At 42.6% G+C, this 26329-nt stretch overlaps 2 protein-coding genes and 1 pseudogene across 2 annotated transcripts; 1 reads left to right on the top strand and 2 right to left on the bottom strand.

Moving 5' to 3' along the window:
* Window positions 1-486: 486 nt before the first annotated feature.
* LOC121723660 (low choriolytic enzyme-like) lies at window positions 487-4198 on the bottom strand. Its single transcript, XM_042109561.1, has 9 exons — window positions 4063-4198; window positions 3822-3894; window positions 3503-3560; window positions 3132-3290; window positions 2850-2967; window positions 2395-2573; window positions 1013-1094; window positions 718-851; window positions 487-541 (listed from the first exon to the last, which is right to left on the bottom strand). The coding sequence occupies exons 2-8, from the start codon at window positions 3879-3881 to the stop codon at window positions 725-727; spliced, it is 783 nt and encodes a 260-aa protein (XP_041965495.1). The 5' UTR covers window positions 3882-3894; window positions 4063-4198; the 3' UTR covers window positions 487-541; window positions 718-724.
* Window positions 4199-7505: 3307 nt separating this feature from the next.
* On the bottom strand, window positions 7506-11242 carry LOC121723663 (annotated as a pseudogene).
* nup160 (nucleoporin 160) lies at window positions 10742-25698 on the top strand. Its single transcript, XM_042109558.1, has 35 exons — window positions 10742-10876; window positions 11601-11709; window positions 11805-12015; window positions 12639-12864; window positions 13304-13379; window positions 13672-13786; window positions 14214-14450; window positions 14689-14786; window positions 14916-15000; window positions 15092-15160; window positions 15545-15628; window positions 15853-16023; window positions 16466-16565; window positions 16833-16998; window positions 17117-17253; window positions 17637-17797; window positions 18299-18435; window positions 18739-18809; window positions 19052-19211; window positions 19433-19502; window positions 19707-19805; window positions 20269-20391; window positions 20591-20686; window positions 20816-20910; window positions 21331-21427; window positions 21540-21645; window positions 22076-22236; window positions 22409-22469; window positions 22580-22690; window positions 23089-23212; window positions 23326-23427; window positions 23525-23666; window positions 24230-24355; window positions 24872-24964; window positions 25203-25698. Exons 1-35 carry the CDS (start codon window positions 10789-10791, stop codon window positions 25284-25286), a joined length of 4191 nt encoding a protein of 1396 aa, XP_041965492.1. The 5' UTR covers window positions 10742-10788; the 3' UTR covers window positions 25287-25698.
* The last annotated feature ends 631 nt before the right edge of the window (window positions 25699-26329 follow it).

The raw sequence follows: 26329 nt of genomic DNA, 5'->3' as shown, positions 1-26329 counted from the left end.
TGCTGAGTGTGTTTCACTGATTCACGGATTGGGATAAATGCAGAGACCAAATTTCCCTCACGGGATCAAAAGAGTATATATACTTACTATACTTATACTTTGCTCCTCATCCTCCAGGGAATGGACCGGTCTTGTCTTGGGAGGAGGCAATAAGCAATCATATAAAACTACGATTGCTGGTGCATAAAGAATTTAGTGAAAATGTAATAAAACTAATAATATAATGTTTTATTTTGAACCTTAAAAGGTGTGGATCTGAGATAATATTACATTCATGATTTTCACCAGTACTAAACGAAACGAAAGTGGGGAAAATAACAAATTTAGTGAGAATGTGTGGATCTCAAATAATATTACATTCATGATTCACTAGTACTAGGTGAGTTCTGTAGGTGATTAACAAACATAATTTACACACCAATAATCTTATTTAATATAGAAGCAAAAAATGACCAGGAATTTTCCACAAGTCTTTTTATTGTGACAACAGTGTCAGTATCAGCAACATAACTTGTGGACTGAAGGATTTCCTCCTCTTTTTCTGTTCAAAACCATACACACACACACACACACACACACACACACACACACACACACACACACACACACACACACACACTATTACTGCACCATGATAAAGACATTACATTGGGATCATATGTCAGGACATTACTCGAGTATGTCATTATGTTCACAGTAAAAGTACATTGGACTTACTGGTCCATTAACACTGGTAGAGCCTGTTCACTCTGAGGATGTCATTCTGGCTCATTTCAGTGGCGGTTCCGAATGGCACATTTGGGTCAGGATAAGGCTGCATGGTGGGCTGGTTATTCTTAGAGAAGGCGTACCTGAAATCCACCACACAATCTATTAGCTGTAATTACAGTTACACATGGTAATGCAATGATAGACTCTTCTTCAATCATGACAGAATTCTTTGCTGATTGGCAATGCCTATTGAATTAATTATAGAGATACTTAAAATGACAGAAACTGAAAATGGACTTACTTGTGATATTGCATCACAGAGTTGTAATCATATGGGGTGTCCTGGTTCAAGGTAGCGATCTTGTCAAAAGCATACTCCAGTCCTATTTAAAACATAGAATGAGAGAGCAAGAGAAATTTGCTGAATCATTGTATCACAAATGATAAAAGTGCTAAGCTGTTACCACTTCTAGTACACATTTAAAACACATTGATGAACTATGTCATGACCACTAACTTCAGATAACAGAAAGAAGTTACTACAACAAATTTTGACTCAAGAGAGCGACAGCAGGAGTGCTGCTGGTGTCGCTCAAGTTACTGGTTCTCTTGGGAGGGAAACATGGTAGTTTGGAAAACAATGGAAAAATTATATATCAAAAATGTACTTCATAAACATCCAGATCCAGGCACCCAAGTGGCTTGGAATGGTAAAATGGCAAAACCCAACACTGACCCGCATTAGCTTCTCAGGGTGTGAAGAAGGCCAAGCCGATACACATCCGTGTTGGTTTTTAAATGGTTTTAGGTCAATAAAATAGAGACTTTTCACCATTCCAATCCACCTGGATCTGGATTTTTTATTCCAAAATTCGACTCAACTTGATGCTTCATCTTCCAAATGTCTAAATCTCTTTTTTGGTGTTTTATGATAGTTCCACATGGGTTTGTATTAGGGCTGTCAAAATAACTGATTAATTTCGATTAATTAATTTGAGAAAAAATAACTGATTAAAAAAATTAGTGCAGATTAATCGATTCCGTATGACCTTTGACCCCGAGCTGTTCTATTCAGTAAAAATTAGACTGTAAAATGAAGGAGAGAGAAGAAAACGTGCTGTCTGGATCATTGATTGGAACATTTACTTTTAAAAAATGGCCTGATGGTGTTGATAAAAATAAAGTGTTGAAAATAAAGTCCTCTGCAATGTCTGCAGCAAGGAATTTGCATATCACCGGAGTTCATCAACTCTATAGTCGCACATCAATGCAAAGAAATAACTGTTGACATTGAGGGGAGTGTTAATGTATTTTCATTGTGTCCCCTAGGTTATATCTGTGGCCTGAAATGCCTTGTATGTGAAAAAAAACTTCTTCCCAAAGCACTGTTGAATTTATTTCCTCAGCATATTAGGTCATATCATAGATTATTATGGTCATTATTTGAACAGTGAAAATAATAATAAAAGAGTTTTTGTCACTAATACTGATTAATCAATGATTCATTTGAATTTAAATATTTAAAATACTTTCACAGCAAAAATTATATATGCGATTAATTTAGATTAATTAATCACAGAGTATGTAATTAATTAGATTTTTTTTATTTTATCGATTTACAGCCCTAGTTTGTATAGTTGAATGAAGCAGGTAATGATAGGAGATCCTTTGGCGAGCCCTTACCAGATTGCACATTTTGCAGAAGGACTTTGATGTACTGGTCCCGGTCACTGCGACACTGCTCATGGTTGAAGCCCAGAGCGTGCAGCAGCTCGTGCTGGACAGTGTTGTGGTAGATGCAGCCCTGACGACTCAGAGAGACCACCTGAGCGTTGTAAATGCGGCCCACGTAGGAGTAACACCTGCCACAGAACCAGAACAGCATTTTCACGTCATTTTAATTGACATTTACATTTACAAATATTCATTTGGCGGGCGCGTTTATTCAAAGCAACTTACAGCAATAGAATAACATTTCAGCTATTAACATTAAGCATATTAACATTTAAGGTAGGCCTACAGTAGGTACGATAAATTCAGTCACAAATACAAAAGACTCTTGTGCTTGTATCCTTGAGACTTTAAATGAAGATCTATCAAAATGATTGGTCTCTCTTTAACATATTGGCCATTTATACCCATTGTTAGACTGGATGTAGAGGTAATCTCTCTGGTTAGTTCTGGGGAAAAAACGGATGCAAGTAGAGCTGGAAAAGGACTGCAGACCACGCTCAATAACGGCCAGCTCACGAGAGGCTGTCAGGGCACAGATATCAAATATATATACAGTATATATATATATATATATATATATATATATATATATATATGTATGTGTATGTATCAGAGAATCTTAGGAACATATATTGTGAGTAGCATGTATGGTGGACTACCCTGATACAGTTAAGAGGTAGGCTTACTGTAATGATTAGCGATCACATAAGGCACATAGACTTTCCCATCGGTGGATTTTGGCCACAGACATCCCCCGGGCCTGGAGGTGCAGGGGTCCGCGTTCCTCTCCCGCTCAGAGACATATGCGATGTCGTCTACAACAAAGGGCTCATCTGCTCCGCGCACTGAAGGGTTGAAAAAAGACGTGTTTGATTTCAATAAAAGGTTTGAGAGAGGGCTTCTTTCCAAGACAAAATATAGCCCACTTGTTACTTCATCAGACATTCTGGATTATTGGTCTGGCCAGTACTTCAACAACAACAATAAAAAAAACAACCAATGGATAACAATAACACCTGAGAGATTATTTTGTAAGACCATTTATGAAATACCTTACCGACATTACTGTTTGCTTTTTCAAGAATCTCTGACACAGAGAGGTTTTCCTCTATCTCCTCTGAAATTAAATAAAATAAGAGTCAAAACCTGTTAACTGAGTCTAAGTCTGACATAGAGGATGTTAAGGGCAGCGCAAAGGCCACTTACTTGATGTTCAGAGCATCATAATGGGTTGTGGGGCAGTAAACACGACCCCAGGACAGGCACAGAGCACAGAAACAAACATGAGTCATCATTCAGAGTTCAGTGTCAAAATTGACATTGGCACATACACACACACACACACACACACACACACACACAAACAAACAACTTACCTCAGCATAGGTAAAAGAAATCAGGGCGAAAAGCCAAAATGTGACTCTTAGTGACAACATTTCAAGCAGCAATCTGAAAGAAAATAAGGTCATATAACATACTATCATATCTATGTATTTTACATTATTTGAAATAAACCTTGTGGAACTTTTCTGAAATGCAAAAATAAGATGCAGATCTTTTCCGATGTTAAATATTCAATATCACTGTCAGTTTGCTTGAGACAATTGTAACACATACCTTGGACCTGAAACAAAGCAACATGTTTTCCATTTTACTTTATATAGTGTGTAGATAAAATGTGGGACCACACCTCCTATGATTGGAATGGTGAAAAGTCTCTATTTTATTGTGCTACGTGTGCAACTTAAGTCCACCTCTTTTCTGTCATAGGTAGACCTATATGTATGCACATGCTTGATTCTCACAGAAAAGGTCACTAAAAATAGGCTAACTAAATAATAGCTAATCAGGCAAGTTTTCACAGTCACACAAGGCCCATATAAGACCCATAGATTATATTCTTTGCTCTGCTCCTTGTGATTGGTTTAATGAATAACATAACATTAACACATCCTTAACTTCTTAACAATTCTTAATAAAAATGTATTTCTTCCAACAAAATTATACACACATGCACCATTTGAATTACTCTTTCAAATCAGTAGCAACACACTGAAAACTGTGATCTTTACTATATTGTAATTTTTTTAGACAGTCTTTTGTGAAACTCAAGAATAGAAATGCTCCAGAAATGAGATTTCATTTTTGAACAAAGTGTCAAATGTATAGAAACCGTGTGAAGTGTTTAACAATGAGTGTGTTGCAGAATACTTTGGGTTTAGGTTACACATGTGTTTAAGGTATGGTTACAACAACTTTGGGTTTTGAGGCTTTGGTAAAAGCATTCATTTCAGTGTGTAAGCAATGGGCAAAAACTGTATATGAGGTAATGGGGTTATAGTGACATGTTTACTGTAAAGAATTGAATGATATAGATTTTGTGTGTAATTGAAAAAAAACTGTAGCATGTAAAGGTCTGGTCTTATGTGTCATGTTTAGTCAGGATATTCTTGTACTCTAAATTATCTTTTAATCTTACTTGAACAATATTTTAGGAAAAAAGTGTGAAACATACACTATATCCTTGGAAACCTTGTTTTGTCAAATGTGTTTTGCATTGAGTACATTAGTGTGCAACTAATTCAAACATAATCAGATCATATAAATCAACAGTGTTGACACAGCTGGCTCATGGGGACATTTTCTAAATCTAAACCTTTCCCAGTAGCCTGTATCTTACACAGGTTTTTCTCGATCGCTTTAATGCTTTATGGCTCAACTCTGACATCCGTTTTCAAAACAATTAGCACACAGATCTCAACAGAAGCACAGAATGATACATTTTGCTTGAAAAAGACTCAGAAACACTCTCAAAACATTTGAAACATGCAGAAAAAGCACATTTTGACTTCAAACAAGACTTGTCGTCAAATTACTGTGTGCTTTCAATCAATCATTACACAATGGATATCAAAATACAAAGCATAGTTTTCAATATGAAGAATTTCAGCCTTAATTTTGCTATGTTTCGGTGAATTAGTGAAACACAAACAGCACACAGTGAACGCACAGTGAGGTGAAGCACACACTAATCCCGGCGCAGTGAGCTGCCTGCTTCAATGGCGGCGCTCAGGGAGCAGTGAGGGGTTAGGTGCCTTGCTCATGGGCACTTCAGCCGCGGCCCACTGGTCGGGGCTCGAACTGGCAACCTTCCGGTTACAAGTCCAGAGTGCTAACCAGTGGGCCACGGCTGCCCCCAAAGATTGATTGAAAGTGAACAGTGATTTGACTACAAGTTGTGTTGTTTGAAGGCAAAATTTGCTTTTGCTGCATGTTTTAAATGTTTTGAGAGTGTTAGAGTCTTTTGCAAGCAAAATGTGTAATTTGGCCAGTCATTCTGTTTAGACCTGTGTGTTAACTGTTTTGACAATGGGATGTCAGAGTGGATGCAAGCAGTAAAGCGATCAAGAACAACTGTAATCTAATAGAACTTGGGGTGTATGAGAACTGTTTTAAATGTTTTGAAAAAAGATGTGAAACGTGTTAAACCAATGAAACAGTGTTAACACGTTTGCACAAGATCACTTCTGCTGTGCTGAGAAGGTGAAGCTCAAGATCAAGCAGATCCCAGTTTCATTAAGTGCATCTCAGCAATCGAGAAAAAACAACAGCGATATGAATTGCCTACTCTGCATATCTGAATTGATCATTGCAATGAAAAACTTAATCACCACATAATCAGTAAGTGCATGCAGTCAGCCAAAAGCAGAGCAATTACACTATGTCAAATATGAAATAATAACTTTGTCAAATAAAGTTCTCATGTGCTGTTTACAGCATAATTGCAGGTAGATGAATGGTTATGTAGGAAAACAAATATGTTGAGTTTCACCTTCAACTAGGGCTGAACAATTTGGAGAAAATGCAGTATCTAATAGCAGACAGATTTTGTGATTATACAAGTTTAGTTCAATATTCACCTGACTAGGGTATAACATATATTTAGAAATGACTGAAATATTACTTCTTGGGCAAAAACGGCACTAAGCTGCTTCATGTTGCGTCATGGAGAAGCAAAATACTCTCAAATAATCGTGAGATGAAAGCTACACGATTAATGGCAACCTTCGATTTGCTAATTGCATTAGTTTAAATTGTGATTTTGATTAAGAAATGATTGATGTTAAAGTAGGTATGGGGTGTATAAAGATCATGTTCAGTTATAATAAAGCAGGTGCAAGATCATGTTCAGTTATGATAAAGCAGGTGTATACAGATCACGGGCCATGTGATCTGGTAGAAAAAGAGATGGGATTGTGAAAAGAACATGGCTTAATGAATGAATGAATGAATGAATGAATGAATGAATAAAGAGTAAAGGGGGGAAGAATGAACTCAAAAGTAAGGAAAGGACGCGGCTGTTTCTTGAGGGGGCAGCCGTGGCCTACTGGTTAGCGCTTTGGACTTGTAACCGGAGGGCTGCCGGTTTGAACCCCGACCAGTAGGCACGGCTGAAGTGCCCTTGAGCAAGGCACCTAACCCATCACTGCTCCCCGAGCGCCGCTGTTGTTGCAGGCAGCTCACTGTGCCGGGATTAGTGTGTGCTTCATCTCACTGTGTGTTCACTGTGTGCTGAGTGTGTTTCACTGATTCACGGATTGGGATAAATGCAGAGACCAAATTTCCCTCACGGGATCAAAAGAGTATATATACTTACTATACTTATACTTTGCTCCTCATCCTCCAGGGAATGGACCGGTCTTGTCTTGGGAGGAGGCAATAAGCAATCATATAAAACTACGATTGCTGGTGCATAAAGAATTTAGTGAAAATGTAATAAAACTAATAATATAATGTTTTATTTTGAACCTTAAAAGGTGTGGATCTGAGATAATATTACATTCATGATTTTCACCAGTACTAAACGAAACGAAACTGGGGAAAATAACAAATTTAGTGAGAATGTCATAAAACTAATGTTTATTTTGAACCTTAAAATGTGTGGATCTGAAATAATATTACATTCATGATTCACTAGTACTAGGTGAGTTCTGTAGGTGATTAACAAACATAATTTACACACCAATAATCTTATTTAATATAGAAGCAAAAAATGACCAGGAATTTTCCACAAGTCTTTTTATTGTGACAACAGTGGCAGAGTATCAGCAACATAACTTGTGGACTGAAGGATTTCCCCCTGTTTTCCTGTTCAAAACAATACACACACACACACACACACACACACACACACACACACACACACACACACACACACACACACACACACACAAACACACAGTATTACTGCACCATGATAAAGACATCACATTGGGATCATATTTCAGGACATTACTCGAGTATGTCATTATGTTCACAGTAAAAGTACATTGGACTTACTGGTCCATTAACACTGATAGAGCCTGTTCACTCTGAAGATGTCATTCTTGCTCATTTCAGTGGCGGTTCCGAATGGCACATTTGGGTCAGGATAGGGCTGCATGGTGGGCTGGTTATTCTTAGAGAAGGCGTACCTGAAATCCACCACACAATCCATTAGCTGTTATTACAGTTACACATGGTAATGCAATGATAGACTCTTTTTAGACAGATAGACAGAATTCTTTGCTGATTGGCAATGCCTATTGAATTAATTATAGAGATACTTAAAATGACAGAAACTGAAAATGGACTTACTTGTGATATTGCATCACAGAGTTGTAATCATATGGGGTGTCCTGGTTCAAGGTAGCGATCTTGTCAAAAGCATACTACAGGCCTATTTAAAACATAGAATGACAGAGCAAGAGAAATTTGCTGAATCATTGTATCACAAATGATAAAAGTGCTAAGCTGTTACCACTTCTAGTACACATTTAAAACACATTGATGAACTATGTCATGACCACTAACTTCAGATAACAGAAAGAAGTTACTACAACAAATTTTGACTCAAGAGAGCGACAGCAGGAGTGCTGCTGGTGTCGCTCAAGTTACTGGTTCTCTTGGGAGGGAAACATGGTAGTTTGGAAAACAATGGAAAAATTATATATCAAAAATGTACTTCATAAACATCCAGATCCAGGCACCCAAGTGGACCAACACTGACGCGCATTAGCTTCTCAGGGTGTGAAGAAGGTCAAGCCGATACACATCCGTGTTGGTTTTTAAATGGTTTTAGGTCAATAAAATAGAGACTTTTCACCATTCCAATCCACCTGGATCTGGATTTTTTATTCCAAAATTCGACTCAACTTGATGCTTCATCTTCCAAATGTCATCTAAATCTCTTTTTTGGTGTTATATGATAGTTTCACATGGGTTTGTATAGTTGTTTAAATGAAGCAGGTAACAATAGGAGATCCTCTGGCGAGCCCTTACCAGATTGCACATTTTGCAGAAGGACTTTGATGTACTGGTCCCGGTCACTGCGACACTGCTCATGGTTGAAGCCCAGAGCGTGCAGCAGCTCGTGCTGGACAGTGTTGTGGTAGATGCAGCCCTGACGACTCAGAGAGACCACCTGAGCGTTGTAAATGCGGCCCACGTAGGAGTAACACCTGCCACAGAACCAGAACAGCATTTTCACGTCATTTTAATTGACATTTACATTTACAATTATTCATTTGGCGGGCGCGTTTATTCAAAGCAACTTACAGCAATAGAATAACATTTCAGCTTTTAACATTAAGCATATTAACATTTAAGGTAGGCCTACAGTAGGTACGATAAATTCAGTCACAAATACAAAAGACTCTTGTGCTTGTATCCTTGAGACTTTAAATGAATATCTATCAAAATGATTGGTCTCTCTTTAACATATTGGCCATTTATACCCATTGTCAGACTGGATGTCGAGGTAATCTCTCTGGTTAGTTCTGGGGAAAAAACGGATACAAGTAGAGCTGGAAAAGGACCGCAGACCACGCTCAATAACGGCCAGCTCACGAGATGCTGTCAGGGCACAGATATCAAATATATATACAGTATATATATATATATACAGTATATATATATATATATGTATCAGAGAATCTTAGGAACATATATTGTGAGTAGCATGTATGGTGGACTACCCTGATACATAGACTTTCCCATCTGTGGATTTTGGCCACAGACATCCCCCGGGCCTGGAGGACGGGTGCAGGGGTCCGCGTTCCTCTCCCGCTCAGAGACATATGCGATGTCATCTACAACAAAGGGCTCATCTGCTCTGCGCACTGAAGGATTGAAAAAGACATGTTTGATTTCAATAGAAATCTTTGAGGATTTTTCTCAATGACAAAATATAGCCCACTTGTTGTAACTTCATCGGACATTTTGGATTATCGGTCTGATCAGTACTCCAAGAAAAAAAAAAAAAAAAGACAATACATTGGATAACAATAACACACGAGAGAGATAATTTTGCAGGGCCATTCATGAAATACCTTACAGACATTACTGTTTGCTTTTTCAATAATCTCTGACGCAGAGAGGTTGTTTTTTTCTATCTTTTCTGAAATTAAATGAAATATGCATCAAAAACTGTTAACTGAGTCTGAATAAAATTTATTGACACGTGTCAAAGATAGCAGAAAGGACACTTACTTGATTTTCAGTGCATCATAATGGGTGGTGGGGCAGTAAACCCGACCCACAGGAGCACAGAAATATGAGTCATCATTCAGAGTTCAGTGTCAAAAGTGTCACACACTCCAGACACAGACACACAGACACACACACACACACAGGAAAACGTACCTTAGCATAGGTAAAAGAGATAAGGGCGAAAAGCCAAAATGTGATTCTTAGTGACAACATTTCAAGCAGTAATCTGGAAAAAAAGGATATATACTGTACTATCATATATTTTCTACATACAACATGTCTACATGTTTCTAACAGTTCACTTGAGACAAATGAAACACATACCTTGGACCTGAAACAAAGCACAATGTTTTCCATTTTACTTTATATAGTGTAGATAAAATGTGGGACCACACCTCCTATGATTGGAATGGTTAAAAGTCTCTATTTTATTGACCTAAGTGTGAAACATAAGTCCACCTCTTTTCCACCTAGGTAGACTATGCACATGTGTGATTCTCACAGAAAAGGTCCCTAAAAATACACTAAATCATAGCTGATCAGGCAAGTGTTCAGTCACGCAAGGTCCATATAAGACTCATATATTATATTCTCTGATCTGCTCCTTGTGATTGTTTTCATGAATAACATAACATAGCATTATTGAACATTGCTTAGGCCTATATGCATCCACAAGTAGGCCAAATAAGTTAGTGTTTACCAAAGTTCGCCTTTTCTAATAGAATATGATGTCTGTCTCTTTAAATTTTCGAAAGCATTGAAGGCGCCTAGCTTCCTGTACTTCCCGGTCACTAAACCAATGCGGCGGCGAAGATGGCGGCGCTGGACAGGAGCTTCATAGAAATATGTGGATTTGAGAGGGAAACGTTTTCACGGTTCCGGGACATCACTGTCAATTTAGGTAAAGCTAAGTTCTCCGTGGAATTGGTTATCATATGTTTAATTGTGTCCCCTTTATAAACACGAGACTAAAGCAGTGACTTACCATTCACAATTGCGAATGCTAGCCAATTATCCTAGCTAGCTAGTTAGAAAGGTAGCGTTGGTGACCTAGCTAAATAGCACAATCTGAGTGTCCCATTCCATGGCGATTAAGTAGCACCAGTGTTCAAAGTTGTAGTATAGTTAGTACATATAATGACAGATTTATGAAAGGATTCAACTTTAGGTTGAGCTTCTAAGGTTAGGCCTGCAGGTCTTTGATCCTTGATGTGCGCGCGCGCAGATGTAAGCACATGTAGCTGGTTGACTTTGTTGAATTGTTTTCGTCTACTCTGTCATACCGTTATCGCTAGCCACTTCAAATATCTGACGTTAACCGATAGCCATTCCTAGTTTGCCGAATTTGTTTAGTTGTAATAATTAAATTGGCTGGTTAGCAGTGACCACAATTTCTGTTCGTAACAGTTGGTGTTTAGCAAACGTTAATCTATTCTAGCTAACATGTTTAACTTGAGTTTGACCTAAGTTGAGAGTCCAGAGGCAATATTTCCCTTATAGATTTTTTGTTTGCAGACATGGATTGTTTAGTACAGCTAGTGAGCCTTTTTCGTCGAAACTGATCAGTAACTGTTTACATAGTGATGTTAAAATTATCTTATGGTGTTCTACTCCTGATACAATAGGATTGAGTGCTCTTCCTGGAGGTGTCAAATGCCCAGACAGTGCAGGTGGCTTTTATTATGAAGAAAGTGGGAAGCTCCTGTCTGTCACAAGCAACAGATTTATACACTGGTAAGACACAAACATTTTGATGATAACTGTGGCATTCATTATCGTGTCACTCTCTTTGTGAGCCATAAGCTCATGGGTTGTTTTGACCTGTCCAGGTCCACGTCTGGGGACACAGTCCAGCTGGTGGAGCAGTCGCTGGACACAAACCTGCTCAACAATGCCGTGCGGCTGAAGATTCCTCAATGTCAGGTCCTGCCCGGGGGAGTGCACATCCAGGAGACCCTAAACAATGTCATCATCCTCGTCGTCACCAACCAGTCGGTCCATCGGCTGGCCCTGCCCCATCCCACCCGCATGTACCGTAGTGTGAGTGTTTTTATTTATTTTTGAGTTTTTGACTGATTTTATGTTTTCTGTGCAGTTTGGTCTGTCTGTCTGTAAGCCGGATGATGTTAAGCCTACTTGCCTGATTTTCATCAAACTTGGAAGGAAAGATGTCAAAGGAAGAACCTATTACATTTTAGAGCCGATCCAAATCACTGGAAGGATCCATGACTTTATTTTCACTTTCACTAATATTGCGCTATATGAGCGTTTGAGCCGTGGTAGATGTCTGTGCTCTTCTTGTTTGGACATTGTATTTTTTCCTGACAAGCAGAAGGAGGAATGGTTATTTTTAGTAGACACTGAGAAATTCTTGCCATGTTAATTTCTCACAAGGCACAAGGGCTGTTAGGTTTGTCAGAGAAGAGCTTCTCTAAAGGTATTTAGTGGCAGTAAAAATGTCTGTCATTTAAGTATAAATTCGGCCCCCCGAACACCTCTACTCTATTAATAATATTGGTATTTTTTTACGCTTTTTGATTTTATTATAAACATTACTGTTAATGTAGTGTTTATTGATGTCATTGGAAGTCACTTTAGACAAAAGCGTCTGCTAAATAACATTAACATAAACATTAACATAAACCTCTATCCTCTGGCCACAGGAACTGGTCACTGAGCTCCAGATGCAGTCCATCTTCACAGATGTGGGGAAGCTGAGCCTGCAAGACCCGGCGCACAGCTATGTACTGCCCAGCGGCCCGGGCCTGCCCGCCATCAGCCCTGGCACGTCCTCCGCCTGGATCAGCCAGGAGGGGGACGCCCTCTTCGCCCTGGCCTGCGCCACCGGGGGCATACTGGTCGTGTCTCTGCCCCCTCACGACTCGCCAGGTAACAAGAGCTGCTCGCTCTAAAGCTCTTTCCTTGTGTGTGTGTGTGTGTGATTCATAGTCAGGTAACAAGAGCTGCTCGCTCTAAAGCTCTTTCCTTGTGTGTGTGTGTGTGTGTGTGTCTGATTCATAGTCTATGCAAACGCGAATGCACCCAGCTATGCAAGAGTGGTTTGGCGTGTACCTGCAATGCTAAATATGTCCAATTTTTTGTGACGTGTGAGTGCCATATCATATGTTTATGTTGAGGGCGCATTGTCCGCGAGGTTTGCATAGACTGTGAGAAGGCACTCTAAAACATGAGCGAGCCTTGCGTTGCCAACTGCGCCCGTGTTGCTTGTGTAGGCCATGAACCAGCTGTAAGCTTGTGTGTGTGTGCGTGTGTGTGTGTGTTCAAAAGTGTGTGAATGTGGGCTGACCCCTGCATGTGCTTGTTACAGGCACAGTGACCACAGTGGAACTAAAGCAGAGCTCTGTGATGCAGAGACTGGCCGGATGGATGCCCACTGCCATCAGGTTCGTCAACTTTTTTTTTACCCATTATTTTATCCCTAGTAAGAAATGCACACAATGGCTGTTTAAAGAGTCGGTTCTCTATAGCTTATTATATAAATATTCCAAGTAATTATTCCTGCCATTATATTGAGTTGTGTCCAAACATGCTGTTACTCTATTGAAATTGTGAAATGAGGCATTGAGTTCTGTGATCACCTAGTCCAATACTAGTTGTGTCTGAGCACACTGTTGTTGCCTCTAAATTGAAAAAATGAAGCATTGAGTTCTAATCTCATGATGTTATTTTCCTCAGGGGGGACCAGAGCCCGTCGGACCTGGCCCTCAGTCTGGCCGTGAGGCAGCTGGAGGACGACACCTTCGTCTTCGCTCTGTGCCAAGACCACAAGCTGCGCATGTGGTCATTTAAGGTCAGTGCTGCAAGACGCATTGGGATTGGGATGTGGTTGGGCATATTGGTATGGTTAGAGTTCTTGGTGGATGCTTTTGGTTGAAAGCGATGTACAACAATAACAATGTACATGATCATCAAAAATGAATAGTTCAAGTAGCCTAGATTTAAATAAATCGATAATAGCCACCCAGAGCCACCACGGCATTTTCACAAAATGTGCATTCTGCATTTTTGCTCCATTTATGCGAACATGCATGTTGTATAAATGAAAATTACCACTAGTTTTCATGTTTTAAAATAGGGCTGATTCTTTTTTGTTGTAGCATATTGTGGGTGACTTCTCAAATGACATTGTTTTTTTTGAGTGAAAACACCTGTACTGTGAGTCTGTAAGCCCTCATCATGATACTGAGGTGTGTCTACCTGCCCTTCCTAACCTACAGGAGCAGGTGTGCTTGATGGTGGCAGACATGCTGGAGTACCTGCCGGTGGGCCGCGGCGAGGTGAAGAGCCTGCCGGGCCAGGGTCACCGCCTGCGGCTGTCTTTCTCGTCCACCACGGGCCTGTGCCTTGCCGTCTACCTCGGCCTGCCTGGGCGTGGACAGTTCTGCGTGCTGCAGCTGGTGGCCGACAACAACCGCTACACCCTGGATCACCTCTCCACCCTCTTCAGCACACAGGTGTGTGTGTGTGTGTGTGCGCGTGTGAGAAAGAGAGGGTCTGTGTGTGAGAGAGAGAGAGAGTGAGCAAGAGAGGTTTTGTGTGTGTGTGTGTGTGTGTGTGCACGAACGCTTGTGAAAGTGAGAAAGGTTGTGTGTGTGTGCTTTACAACACATTTATTCTTTCCCCACGTGCAGTGTAATGGACTAAAGTACAGTAGGTTTGCTTCAGTTTGACTTCATCTTTTGTCTGTTTCAGGAAACACTGGTGGACTTTGCCTTGACATCTACTGACATCTGGGGTCTTTGGCTGGACGATGACAACCAGACGGTTGTGAAATACATCAACTTTGAGCAGTAAGTTCCACCGACTCATGATTTCAACTGTTCTTGTTCTGACCCACCACTTGTTTGCTAAGGTCAGTTCAAGACTTTTCAAACTGGTCAGTCACTGTTGATTTCACCTCTTGTCTGTGTGTCTGATAGCAACTCAGCTGGCCTGTGGAATCAGGTGTTCATGCATCCTTCTCCAGACGAGGAAGTCCACATCGGCATCGACCAGGACCCACGGGTGAGTGTGCATTGTACAAGCCTGCTAGGCCACTGATAAATGAGACTCCAAGGTGTGTTATCATCGCTAACACGTTTCATTTTCCCAACAGGAGGCCTACCTCGAAATCCTCTTCTCCCCTCTTCAATTCACTGCCATGGCTATAGTCAAAGGCTTACAGGTAAGACCTGAAATTGTGTCCTCAACTGAAGCACCAAAAGGTGTTGAACTGGTTGCATGCCCTGTAAGCTCTCTTCATAAAGGAAATACAAAGTGAGTTAATTGATAATCAGCACTGTAAGCGACTGTTAAAGCAGTGTTAGCAGAAATTCTGCTGACTCGACTATACTGTAGATGGACCACAACCCATTTTTCTCCTTTTGGATGCATTTAGAGATGGGGATGCCAATCCTTTTGCAGGTTCCCTGATGTGTTATACCTCCTGACCGTATCAATGTCCCAGAGACATTTTTCTCTTGGGGCATTTGTGCCAAATTATATAGACAGACAAGATGGAGTATTCTCAAATATAAAGGCTTTAATCACTTTTCTGTTTTCTGTTCAGATTTATAAGAGAGGCACAGAGCGGTTCCTTGACCTGCCCTGGGAGTCACTGAAGAGGGAAGTGACCCTTGCAGTTGAGACAGAGGTGAGGCAATCTGTTTCTTTTTCTTTCTTTCTTTCTTTCTCTCCCCCCCCCCCCCCCCCCCCCCACTCTTTCTCTCTTAAAAAGCACATCACATTAGGGGTTTCATTAACTGGTTGACTTAAAATCAGTAGAAATCAGTAGTGGTGAAACCCCCTACCCTATGTCCCAGTGCGTTGTTGTGTCCTCCTCTCACTTGTCTCTTTCCTCTGTGCCCTTGCGTGCAGCTCCAGAACAGCGTCACCGAGTACGAGTTCTCTCAGGAAGAGTACCGCCAACTGCAGGTGGAGTTCTGGTCCAAGTTCTACGCCTGCTGCCTGCAGTATCAGGAGGCCCTGTCCACTCCCCTGGCGCTGCTCATCAACCAGGCCACCTCCATGGCCTGCGTGCTCAAGAAGGTACCATAGACACTACACCTGAAGTGTAAGGCTATTTTGAACTTTGTCTGTGGTTTGAAGTTAGCCCGGTTGTTTTTACTCTGGAGTATGCCTTTAAGTGGCTTGCTCAAAGGCACAACGGTGGCAGTTGGGAATTGAACCCACAACTTCTCTGGCTACTGAACGTTAGACCAGCTCCTTAGCCACTATACTACCACCACCCACCAACACTCTCATACACCAGTAGTAGAGGTTGCCATGCCAGACACCAAGTTGCACATTGGGAACAGTTTGGGGTTTTGTGTCTTGCTCAAGGACACTTCCAATTCAGAGGACCCGGGCTCGAACCAGCAACCTACTGGTTACCCAAACAACTCTCCTACTTCCTAAGGCACCGCTACCTCTGATAATGTTGGTTTTTTTTTTTTTTTTTTTTTTTTTTTTCTTTCTTTCTTTCTTCAAGGGCTATGTGTCTTACCTGTTGCCGTGCTTTGCTGTGGATCACCTGTACCTGTCTGCTGATGAATACCTATTCTCGGAGGAGGAGACTCCAATGGCTGAAGGTGTGTGTGTGTGTGTGTGTGTGGGGGGGGGGGGAGCTGTCTTTTCTGTGCTGTGAACAATTGATTGAGTACTTTAAATCCTAATAAAGACTTGGTGGTGTGTAGTAAACAAATGTTTAGCTATCTACAGAGCAACATCGGCTTGATTCCTCTATATCAAGAAAATCAATTCGGTCTGTATGGTTTTACAAGTCAGTTTCTGTATGGATACTCAGTGGCTCTGTCTGTCTTATTTGTCGTGTGTGTGTGTGCGTGTGCGCCGGTCAGACCCTGAGGTGGGCCGGGACGTGCTGCAGCTGGTGCACTGTCTGCGGCTGGTGAGTGAGAGTGTGCAGGGAGACATGGCCTACGACATGGAGAAGGCCCTGGACCACCTGCAGTCCCCAGAGAAGGCCGCCGAGCAGGTGCTGGAGAGCTTGCTGGCCAACGACAGGTCAGTGACACCACACACACACATAAACACACACATACAGGCGCACATTGATGCAGACACACACACACATTTTTTTCATTTGTTTGTATTAATGACCATAATGCTTGTCGGCCTGCAGTGAGAACATCATAGAAGAGATCCAGAACAAGCTGCAGGACATCCGCAACCCGATGGTGGCCATGTCTGTCCTGCTGCGGGAGATGGACCTGGAGACGGACACCGAGACCGGCGCAGAGGGAGCTGCACTCTTAGCAGGTCAGAGGCACACTTCTATCCCATCTGTCCCATTTCCTGTTGGTGTCGGTGCAAACGTTTGTTTATGCACTCTGGTCTGTAGCATTTTGTAGCAGACATGCTGTATATTGAGTGGGCAATGAGCCAGCCTTTTTATTAATGAGTGAATCTGGTCAAGGTAAAGCCTAGTGTGCATGGGATAAAGTGACATGATTGAAGAATTGATATTTACGGTATGGTCCCTTGGTGTCAGTATATAATGTCATTTAGCGTGTCAGAAATCGACTAGAAGGGTCATTATCCTGTGGTATGCACTGTAGTTAGTGAATTGGGGGTTGACTGGTTGTATGTGAACTCATGTGGTGGTGGTGTGAGCCTGATGGTCTCTCTGTCCCCCCCTGCAGGCCGTTCTCTGGGCGTGCGGATCAGCCTGTCGCAGCTGTACGGCAGTAGCGTGGCCGTGCGGGTGGTGTGCCAGGCCGTGTGCCACCTGGCCCTCACACGCGCCATGCTGTGCAGGGACCTCCTCATCCTGCAGCAGTTCTACCTCCGGCTCGGGGACAACGTGAGTGAGCACACGCGAGTCCACCTCACTCTCACACGCACGCAGATGCAAACGAGCACCGGACATTTGCTTACCACGTTCCTGTGATAGTCATGTTCGAAACGATGATCAATCACGCCAAATTTCCATAGCCATACAAAACAATGGCACAAACAGTCTCTCACATATGCACACACATCGGTGTTGCTGCAGCGCTGTGTCTAATTGGCCTACGAGGTCCTTCTTTTTGTGACCTCTGTAGTGGGTGTGAAACTAGAATCTTGTAATATAAGAGAGGTGTGACGTAGGTCCAGGCAATGACATGGTGTCAGGGTACTGCCTACAATGAGAACATTTTATCAAAATGATCCTCCCACATATAGAAAATATTAATTAAAAACACCTAATCTAATTATTAAATCCCAATCTAATCAACGCTAAGTAATGCAAGTTTTCAAGGCTGTTGAACCTGGCCATGTTAACCGGTCGTGGCGTCTTTCTGTGCTTGTGTGTGTGCGGCAGGTGTTTCTGGGAGGAGGTGCCCAGTTGCTGCAGCTGCAGCAGGACCTGATCCCGCGCTGCTCCCACCTGCTCTGTTCTTACTACCTGCTGAAGAAGATCAGCCAGAGCGTCTCCTCGGCCGTACCCCTCGACATACTGTGAGTGCCCCTGGAACCATTACGTATTATTACATATTCTAGTAGATGTTTCCCCTATTGATAATGCATCACACATTTCTGTGTGTTTTGTCCCTGTGGAAATGTATATTAGTGTCTAATTCATTTTACACCAATCTAAGTGTCTTGAATACAAGTGAGATCATATTAGTCCTTAGGTGAACAGTCTGGACTTTCACCCCTCTTTGTCCACAGATTTTAAATGTATAAACAAATATTTTTTTTTTATTGGACTGTCTTGTTTTGGGCAATCTTGTAAATGTTGTGTGTCTTTCTCTTTGTCAGCGATGCCAATCTTCAGCACCTGTCCGTACTTGAGCTGTCCGATTCCCCTGCCCTGGCGCCCAACCGATCTGGTTGGCCAACCTAACATACCTCTTTGGGTTCTCCCCATTCTGTAATATTTTATGGGCTTAGCTGGTCTCTAATACTGTCCTGTATCTTGACGCCGTCCCCTGTCTCTCTCTCTCTCTCTCTCTCTCTCTCTCTCTTTCTTTCTTTCTTTCTTTCTTTCTTTCTCTTTCTCTTTCTCTCTCTCTCTCTCTCTCTCTCTCTCTCTCTCTCTCTCTCTCTCTCTCTCTGTATCTGTCTCTCTCAGTGCTGAATCCCCAGACGGTGGTGGAGCTCTTCTACCAGAATGTGTCGCGTAAGATCATCATGTCCCAGATCTACTCACAGCAAGAGGCCCAGGCTGGTCAGGTGCCTCTGCACTGGCCTCAGATGGCGTCCAGTGTGGTCACCAGTCTCTCTCAGCTCCTGTATCCTGCACACGCACAAACATTCAGGCCCGTGGTGTATTGCTGCCTTTTGTGTAGAAAGTCTAGGAAGTTTAGCAGTCTGTTCAGTGCCAGTTCCTTTCTGAATATTCTAGTGCATTTTAGAGGGATGTTCTACTACCTCCATCAGTGTCATTGAGATGTGGTGGAGGTGTCTTTTAAAAGCCAAACTGTTCTACCCTTACATTACGTTACCCTCATAGCTGGCCAAGCAACCCCGGCTTCCTGTTCCCCGAGTGCCTGATGGGGAACTGCCAGTACACACAGCTCCAAGTGAGTAGGAGCCGACTTCATTCACACATCTCTACTTGGCGTGCAACGCCGACGTTTCCGCATAGCTGAATGTATGGAGTGTTTTTTTTTTTTTTTTTGCATCTTGTTTTTCTTGTTGGGTAATGTGTATATCATGTGTGCTGAGATTTCTGTACCTCTGGGTTGACCCTCGTCTTTGTGTGTGTGTGTGTGTGTGTGTGACAGGAATATGTGCGTCTGATTGGGCCCTGGTGTCAGGTGAACGTGGGCTCCTGTCGCTTCATACTGGGTCAGTGCTATCTGGCCACTGGGGAAGGGCAGAAGGTAGGAACCGGAGCTTAGGCACTTCTCAAGGCTGACGCTGCTTCAGTCACTTCATATGAAAGCCTCTGAAATGACCTTAGTGTAGGACTCCTGTATAGATATTTATCACTGTAATATGCCACAATTTAAAAGTATTCTCCAAATTCAAGGTCTCTTAAGGCTTTTGCGGTTTGAAATCAGTTTGCCATGTCCAGTAGGCCTCACATTTTGCACAGAATTCATTATGATGAAACACTACACCAGGGAACTTCAAAGCATAACCGTAGCATTAATTATTGATGGGTTAAGGGAATTTCAAAGATTTTAATGAAGTCATTATGAGTGTTCTTTAGTGCAATAATCTAATACAAAGATATGAAACTTCAAAAGAAAACTTTTGAAGTGTCTGAATGACATTGCATCTCAAATGCTCTTGTGGTTTTTGAGGAGTGTGTGTGATTAATGACATGTGCTCTCCCCTCAGGCCCTTCAGTGCTTCCAGGAAGCAGCGACTGAAGTGGAGAAGGAGGACTTCCTCATGCGTCTCTGCGGCACCGAGGACGAGGAGACAGCAGCCAGCGCCCCTCGTCTGCAGTATTACAACAAGGTTACAATGTTAATGACTCATGTTAGAGCAGCTGATCAAATTCAGTTTCTGTTGGCTTCTGAGTTTTTGTAGGTTTTAAACTCCCCTTGTTTACCCTGTGTGTGTGTGTGTGTGTGTGTGTGTGTGTGTGTGTGTGTGTGTGTGTGTGTGTGTGTGTGTCTTTTTTTTTTTTTTTTTCTTTTCTTTTCTTTTTTTGTAGGTGCTGAGGCTACTGGAGGATGTTGGCTTACCTGAGCTGGTCATCCAGTTGGCCACCCTGGCAATATCAGAAGCAGTCAATGACACCAGGAGTCAGGTAGGCCATTTTGCAAGAGACCAAGTCCATGTGTACTGTAGGCCACAGGCTCGTACCCTCCCAGATGTGAGTTTGTATGTGACGCACATGACTGCCCCATGTGAGTGTTTGTATCTGTGTGTTCTACAGGCAGCTCTCTGGACGCGCATTTTCAAACACCATCTAGACCTGGGACACAACAGCCAGGCCTACGAGGCGCTGGTCCAGAACCCGGACCAAAGCAGGTATTGGCAGACTCATCATGTAGGTCCCACCCTATTATACTGCATCATTACTTGAAGGGACCTATAGGCTAACTGGAACAGCCCACTTCCAGTGAATTATTCTAAGCTAGGCTAACGGTGTGAAACTGTGTTATTGCACACACAGAGAAGAGAAGGGTATGTGTCCTCCTATCTCACTCTGGGGTAGACGACAAATAAGATTAAAAGTATTCCCAAAAAGTTGGCGATTCCTTGAAGGAATAGGAGAGAAACCCAGAAGCCTTCAGAATGGAATACAAGAATATTACCTGACTTAGATTTGAATAGAGGGAGGAATTTGTCTGTAACATCTGGTTACTGTTAGGTACATGGTACTACTAATGTGAACCAATACTCTGAGAGGCTAGTTTTGACCAAAGTGATGTTTTTGTGCGTGTCCAGGCAGCTGGACTGTCTCAGACAGCTGGTGGTGGTTCTGTGTGAGCGGTCCCAGCTTAAAGATCTGGTCCAGTTCTCCTACGTCAACCTCCACGATGAGGTCAGTATACACATTCTTCCGTGTTTATATTTGATACTTGTGCCACTGGCACAACGAATGCGGCCCACGCCATGCAAATAATCCTATTCCTGCTGCTCCTGCCATTTTGTAGGTCGTCAGTATTATTGAGTCCCGTGCCAGAGCTGTGGACCTCATGACTCACAACTATTATGAGCTGCTGTATGCTTTCCATATCAACCGCCACAACTACAGAAAAGGTGAGCTTCATTGTCAAGTCAGTGTTAACTAGATTAAGGTCCACTGGTAGGCTTTTTGCAGTTTTTCTTGAATGACCACCATAACATCTACCTGTCTGTTTGTGCCAGTTGATACAGTAATGTCCACTTACTTGTCTGTCTGTCTGTCCGTCTGTCTGTCCGTCCGTCCGTCCTATGATGTGTACCTGTCTGTCTGTCTCTGTCTCAGCTGGTACAGTAATGTCTGTCTGTGCCAGTTGATACAGTAATGTCCACTTACTTGTCTGTCTGTCCGTCCGTCCGTCCTATGATGTGTACCTGTCTGTCTGTCTCTGTCTCAGCTGGTACAGTAATGTCTGTCTGTCTGTCTCAGCTGGTATAGTAGTGTGTATCTGCCTGTGTGTCTCAGCCAGTACAGTAATGTCCATTTGTTTGTCTGTCTGTCTCTCAGCTGGTACAGTGATGTTTGAGTACGGCATGCGGTTGGGTCGGGAGGTGCGCACGCTCGGTGGCTTGCAGAAGCAGGTGAACTGCTACCTGGCCGCACTCAACTGCCTGCGGCTCATCCGGCCCGACTACGCGTGGATCGTCCAGCCCTCCTCCGGAAGCACAGTTAGTCTACACACAGAATACATGTCCACCATCCACCAATGTTGATAGATGACCCCTGTTAACACTCCAGATGAAATGGTTAACACCATCTTTGCATGGCGGCATAGCTTACAACAACACTCAGATGTCAAACTTTATTTGCTGATCAATCTGTCTTTCTATTTGTGTACAGTATGAACGTCCAGGTGCGTCACCAAAACGGAACTACGATGGCGAGTTTGCCCCTGGCCCAGGTAAATCCTGCATGCTGGCACTTGTGCAACATTGGCTCTTGCACCCAAGCACACATATATATTTCATGGCTGAATTGTGGCCTTAAACTAACTGTCTTATTGTCCTTCAGTGAAGCGTCAGATTGACATCTTGGAGCTGACGGACCTGCAGAAGGAGTACATTCTGGCCCGCAGTCGCCTCACTCTGGCGCAGCAGCACCCTCCCTCAGCGGCCATCGCAGGCAAGCGCAGCGAAGCTGGTCCTTAGCCCAAAATACGGGTCACACTTGCACCTGGACCACTGGGATAGTCTGCCCACAGACCATCTACAGATTCTCAGATTATCTACACACTATCTGTTGACACTAGGTTAACTTAACAATTTATGGTTACGGTCAAGGTCAGAGGTTGGATTTGGTTTTGGTGATTGTTCAACAACAACAACATTACGTACCGTTTCTGTGTGTGGTCTGTCTGGGTTACCCAAGTGTTACCCAAATAAGTTTAAATGATGTGTGCATATGTTAGAACATACAAGTTAAGATGATGGATCATACAAGACTTATGCTAAAGATCATAGAAAATAATGTTGATGTTCTTGATTGAGTGTTTGGCTCATTGTGTTTTATACTGTTTGCAGGAAGTGCCACTGCAGTGGACATGGTGGCGTTGCTCGTTCAAACGGGGCTTTTTGACACGGCTCTCTCCCTCTGTCAGACGTTCAAGCTCCCCCTCACACAGGTCTTTGAAGGGCTGACGTTCAAGTGAGTCAACCTGTTAATGCCTAGATTGTAATGGGAGCGCTATCAGAAAGACTGAAGCTTGGTGTGTGGTAATTGCCATCGGTGTGTTAAGTGCTGAATGTTTTCTTCCTCAGGTGCATCCGACTGCAGTATGGTGGAGAGCAGAGTCAGAATGAAGCCTGGACCTGGCTGGCAGCCAATCAGCTCTCCTCTGTCGTCACCACCAAGGAATCCAGGTTTGTGTGGCTTTCTGATAATATGACTCAAAATAGAACTATTCAAATGGACAAGGCAGGACATTCTCATTCCTGTGTTGCCCTCTGTGTCTTGCAGTGCTACTGACGAGGCATGGCGGCTCTTAGCCTCTTACCTCGAGGCACATACTTCCCAGAATGCTCAGCACCACCGGTGTGTCATCAACAAGCTACTCTCACACGGTGTGCCTTTGCCTGATTGGCTGGTTAATGCCTACAAGGTGAGACCTTCTACTCTCATTTTGGACTACCATTGTCCCTCAATATTAATACAGCACAGTTAATCACTGAAGAGGTGTTCAACAAACTCACTATAATTTCAGCATCTTGAGAATAACTTGGCCTCGGCCTGCATGTCATAGGTTCCCTGTATTAACACTGAGGTTATGGTCTGTAGTAGTTTCTACCCTGAAGGCATGCTGGCTATTGAGGTGGTGCAGTAGAAAACTACTAACTTATCACTCCAATATCTTTGTGATTTGACCCCGTTTGGCCATGTCACTCATTGACTGAGTCTCTTGGCTTTACATCCAGTTATTTGAGTGTAAAAGTAACCATTATGGCCTATCATTGATACATGTGATCATTAAAAAAAAAGAGATCCATCAAATGGTCATGTAGTCTGACCAACATTTTAAATGGTTCCCTGTTAATTGAAGTATTATATTGTTTTGTATATGTATGTCACTTCGGACAAAAGCGTCTGCCAAATTCCATAACCATATGTCAAGTTTGCTGTTTGTGGATATCGTTGGAAACACGCGTGTGTGTCTGTGTTCTTCAGGCCGTAGACACTGCCGCTCTGCTCCGTCTTTATCTGAAGTTTGACCAGCTGGAGCCAGCCACAGAACTGGTGCTGGAATACGTTGACGCTCTTCTCGGAAAGGGACACCAGTACTTTGGAATCGAGGTAACTGCTGATTGTTCTGTGCTTTGTGTTCCCTTGGTCTTTGTGCATGTTCATGTGGACACATTCAAAAACCCTCATTGCGTTCACTCATTCCTTCCTTGAAGATTTATAGTCACCCAGAAGAGCCTCTCCTGATAATCTCTCCGCATCATTTGGTTAAAAGACTTTAAATATTTTTTTTTTGATACTTACTTTGATAATAGTTTATTCTGGTACTAGGGCTGGGTATTGCCTGCAACCTTATGATACAAGACGTATCACAGTACAGGCGACAATACTAAACATATCACAAATCATGATTCTGAATAATGACCATGTCCAAAACAACTTTAACTTTCCTATCTGTAATACTTTTTGTTTTTGACGCCATTGCAATAAAGCAGCATCTGATACATATCGATACATCACAATATTGACATTTTGACCCCAGCCATAGTTTCTACTGTATTTCTTTAATGAGGTAAGCTGTATGACTCATCCTCTGTGGCCTCCCCCTGATCCTCTTCTGTGTTCCAGAAACCTCTGTCAGCCACAGCACCCGTTGTTTGGCTTCCATACACGTCGATAGACCAGCTGTTGGTCAGTCTCGGTGATACACAGAATATGAAGGTGAGTGGTGTAGGCATAGCTATTTTGCATTTCATAGCGTATGCAAAGTAATGGTTGCATTAATTTCCCACATTCATAGAGCTCTGTGGGAGGTGGACAATGAGATTTTTAAAATCTATAGCCCTGTACGGTGCTCTGCAAGCTATGATTACAGATATTAGAGTTTTAAGAGTTGACTTGTGTATCAGAGAACTGTTTTTAAAAATGTTTTTTTTAACTGTACTATTGTGTGTCATAGTTGTTTGAGAAGTTAAGAGCCAAACTGGACGAGTATCATGAAGTGGTGGAGAACGCAACCAGACACCGAGTCCTGACCCACTAACCCCAGCCTCAGAACTGCCTTTCTACGTGGTGTTTCTTGTCTGTCCCTGGTGTACCCTCATTTTCAAAACAACAAAAAGTACAACCAAATAAATATATTTTTGTATGGGTTAATGAAACGGAGAACTATTTCTACGCACTTGGATAAAACATGCCCTGAGATGTCCTCAGTGATTGTGTGGATGGTAGCCAGGGCTTAAGTGTCTGTCTGAAGTGACAGCTAAGCACTCTGATGTACAGTATGTATTATGTGAAATATCCAACAGCAACTTTCATGTGTGTGTGTGTGTGTTTTTTATTGTAGATGTATGTGATGTCATGTTTTGGCTCTGTAATGTACTCTACCTGTTCTCTTCAATCAGGTCTGTTGTAAATTGTGTAAGGAATGTAATAAAGACTTTTCCACATGGCTACATTCCAAGTCTTGATTCTTTATTTCCCCCCCCTTCCTCCTCCCTCCTCCTCCTCCTCCTCCCTCCCCCTCCTCCCTCCTCCTCCTCCCTCCCCCTCCTCCCTCCTCCTCCCTCCCCCTCCTCCCTCCTCCTCCCCCTCCCTCCCCCTCCTCCCTCCTCCAACCTGTTGTAAAGGGCAGTGGTAGTGTAGTGGCTAAGGAGCTGGGCTAGCATGCAGTAGCCTGAAAAGTTGCGAGTTCAATTCTCGGCCTCCAACCTTGAACCCGAGTTGCTCTAGGGAGAGTGAGGGCGGGCCCTTGTAGTAATGACATATGGAAGATGCTTTGGATAAAAGTGTCTGCTAAATGTAAATGTACCATTAGAACATTAAAGCTGCAAAGTTCGGTTGGCCTATATACACGGTATGATACTGCACAAGGTTTAGCATCAGAGTGTGTTGAACAATGTAGTTGGTTTTAGTCTTGCATCAACAGGCATAATCATGCAGGGGGAATTTGTGTAGCCATAGCATCTAGACTCGCCACTCAAAACCACTCACCTTTTTCATTCCAAGATTCCCTTATTACTGAACTCCTTCAGAAAACACTTCCAAAATCAAGAGTTTAACTGCCGTTAAAATATTAAGTTGTAT

Source organism: Alosa sapidissima, chromosome 11, assembly GCF_018492685.1.
Source record: "Alosa sapidissima isolate fAloSap1 chromosome 11, fAloSap1.pri, whole genome shotgun sequence".
NCBI classification, from domain to species: Eukaryota; Metazoa; Chordata; class Actinopteri; order Clupeiformes; family Clupeidae; genus Alosa; species Alosa sapidissima.
The sequence above is the reverse complement of the archived record's forward strand: the minus strand, read 5'-3'. Positions and strand labels throughout refer to the sequence as shown.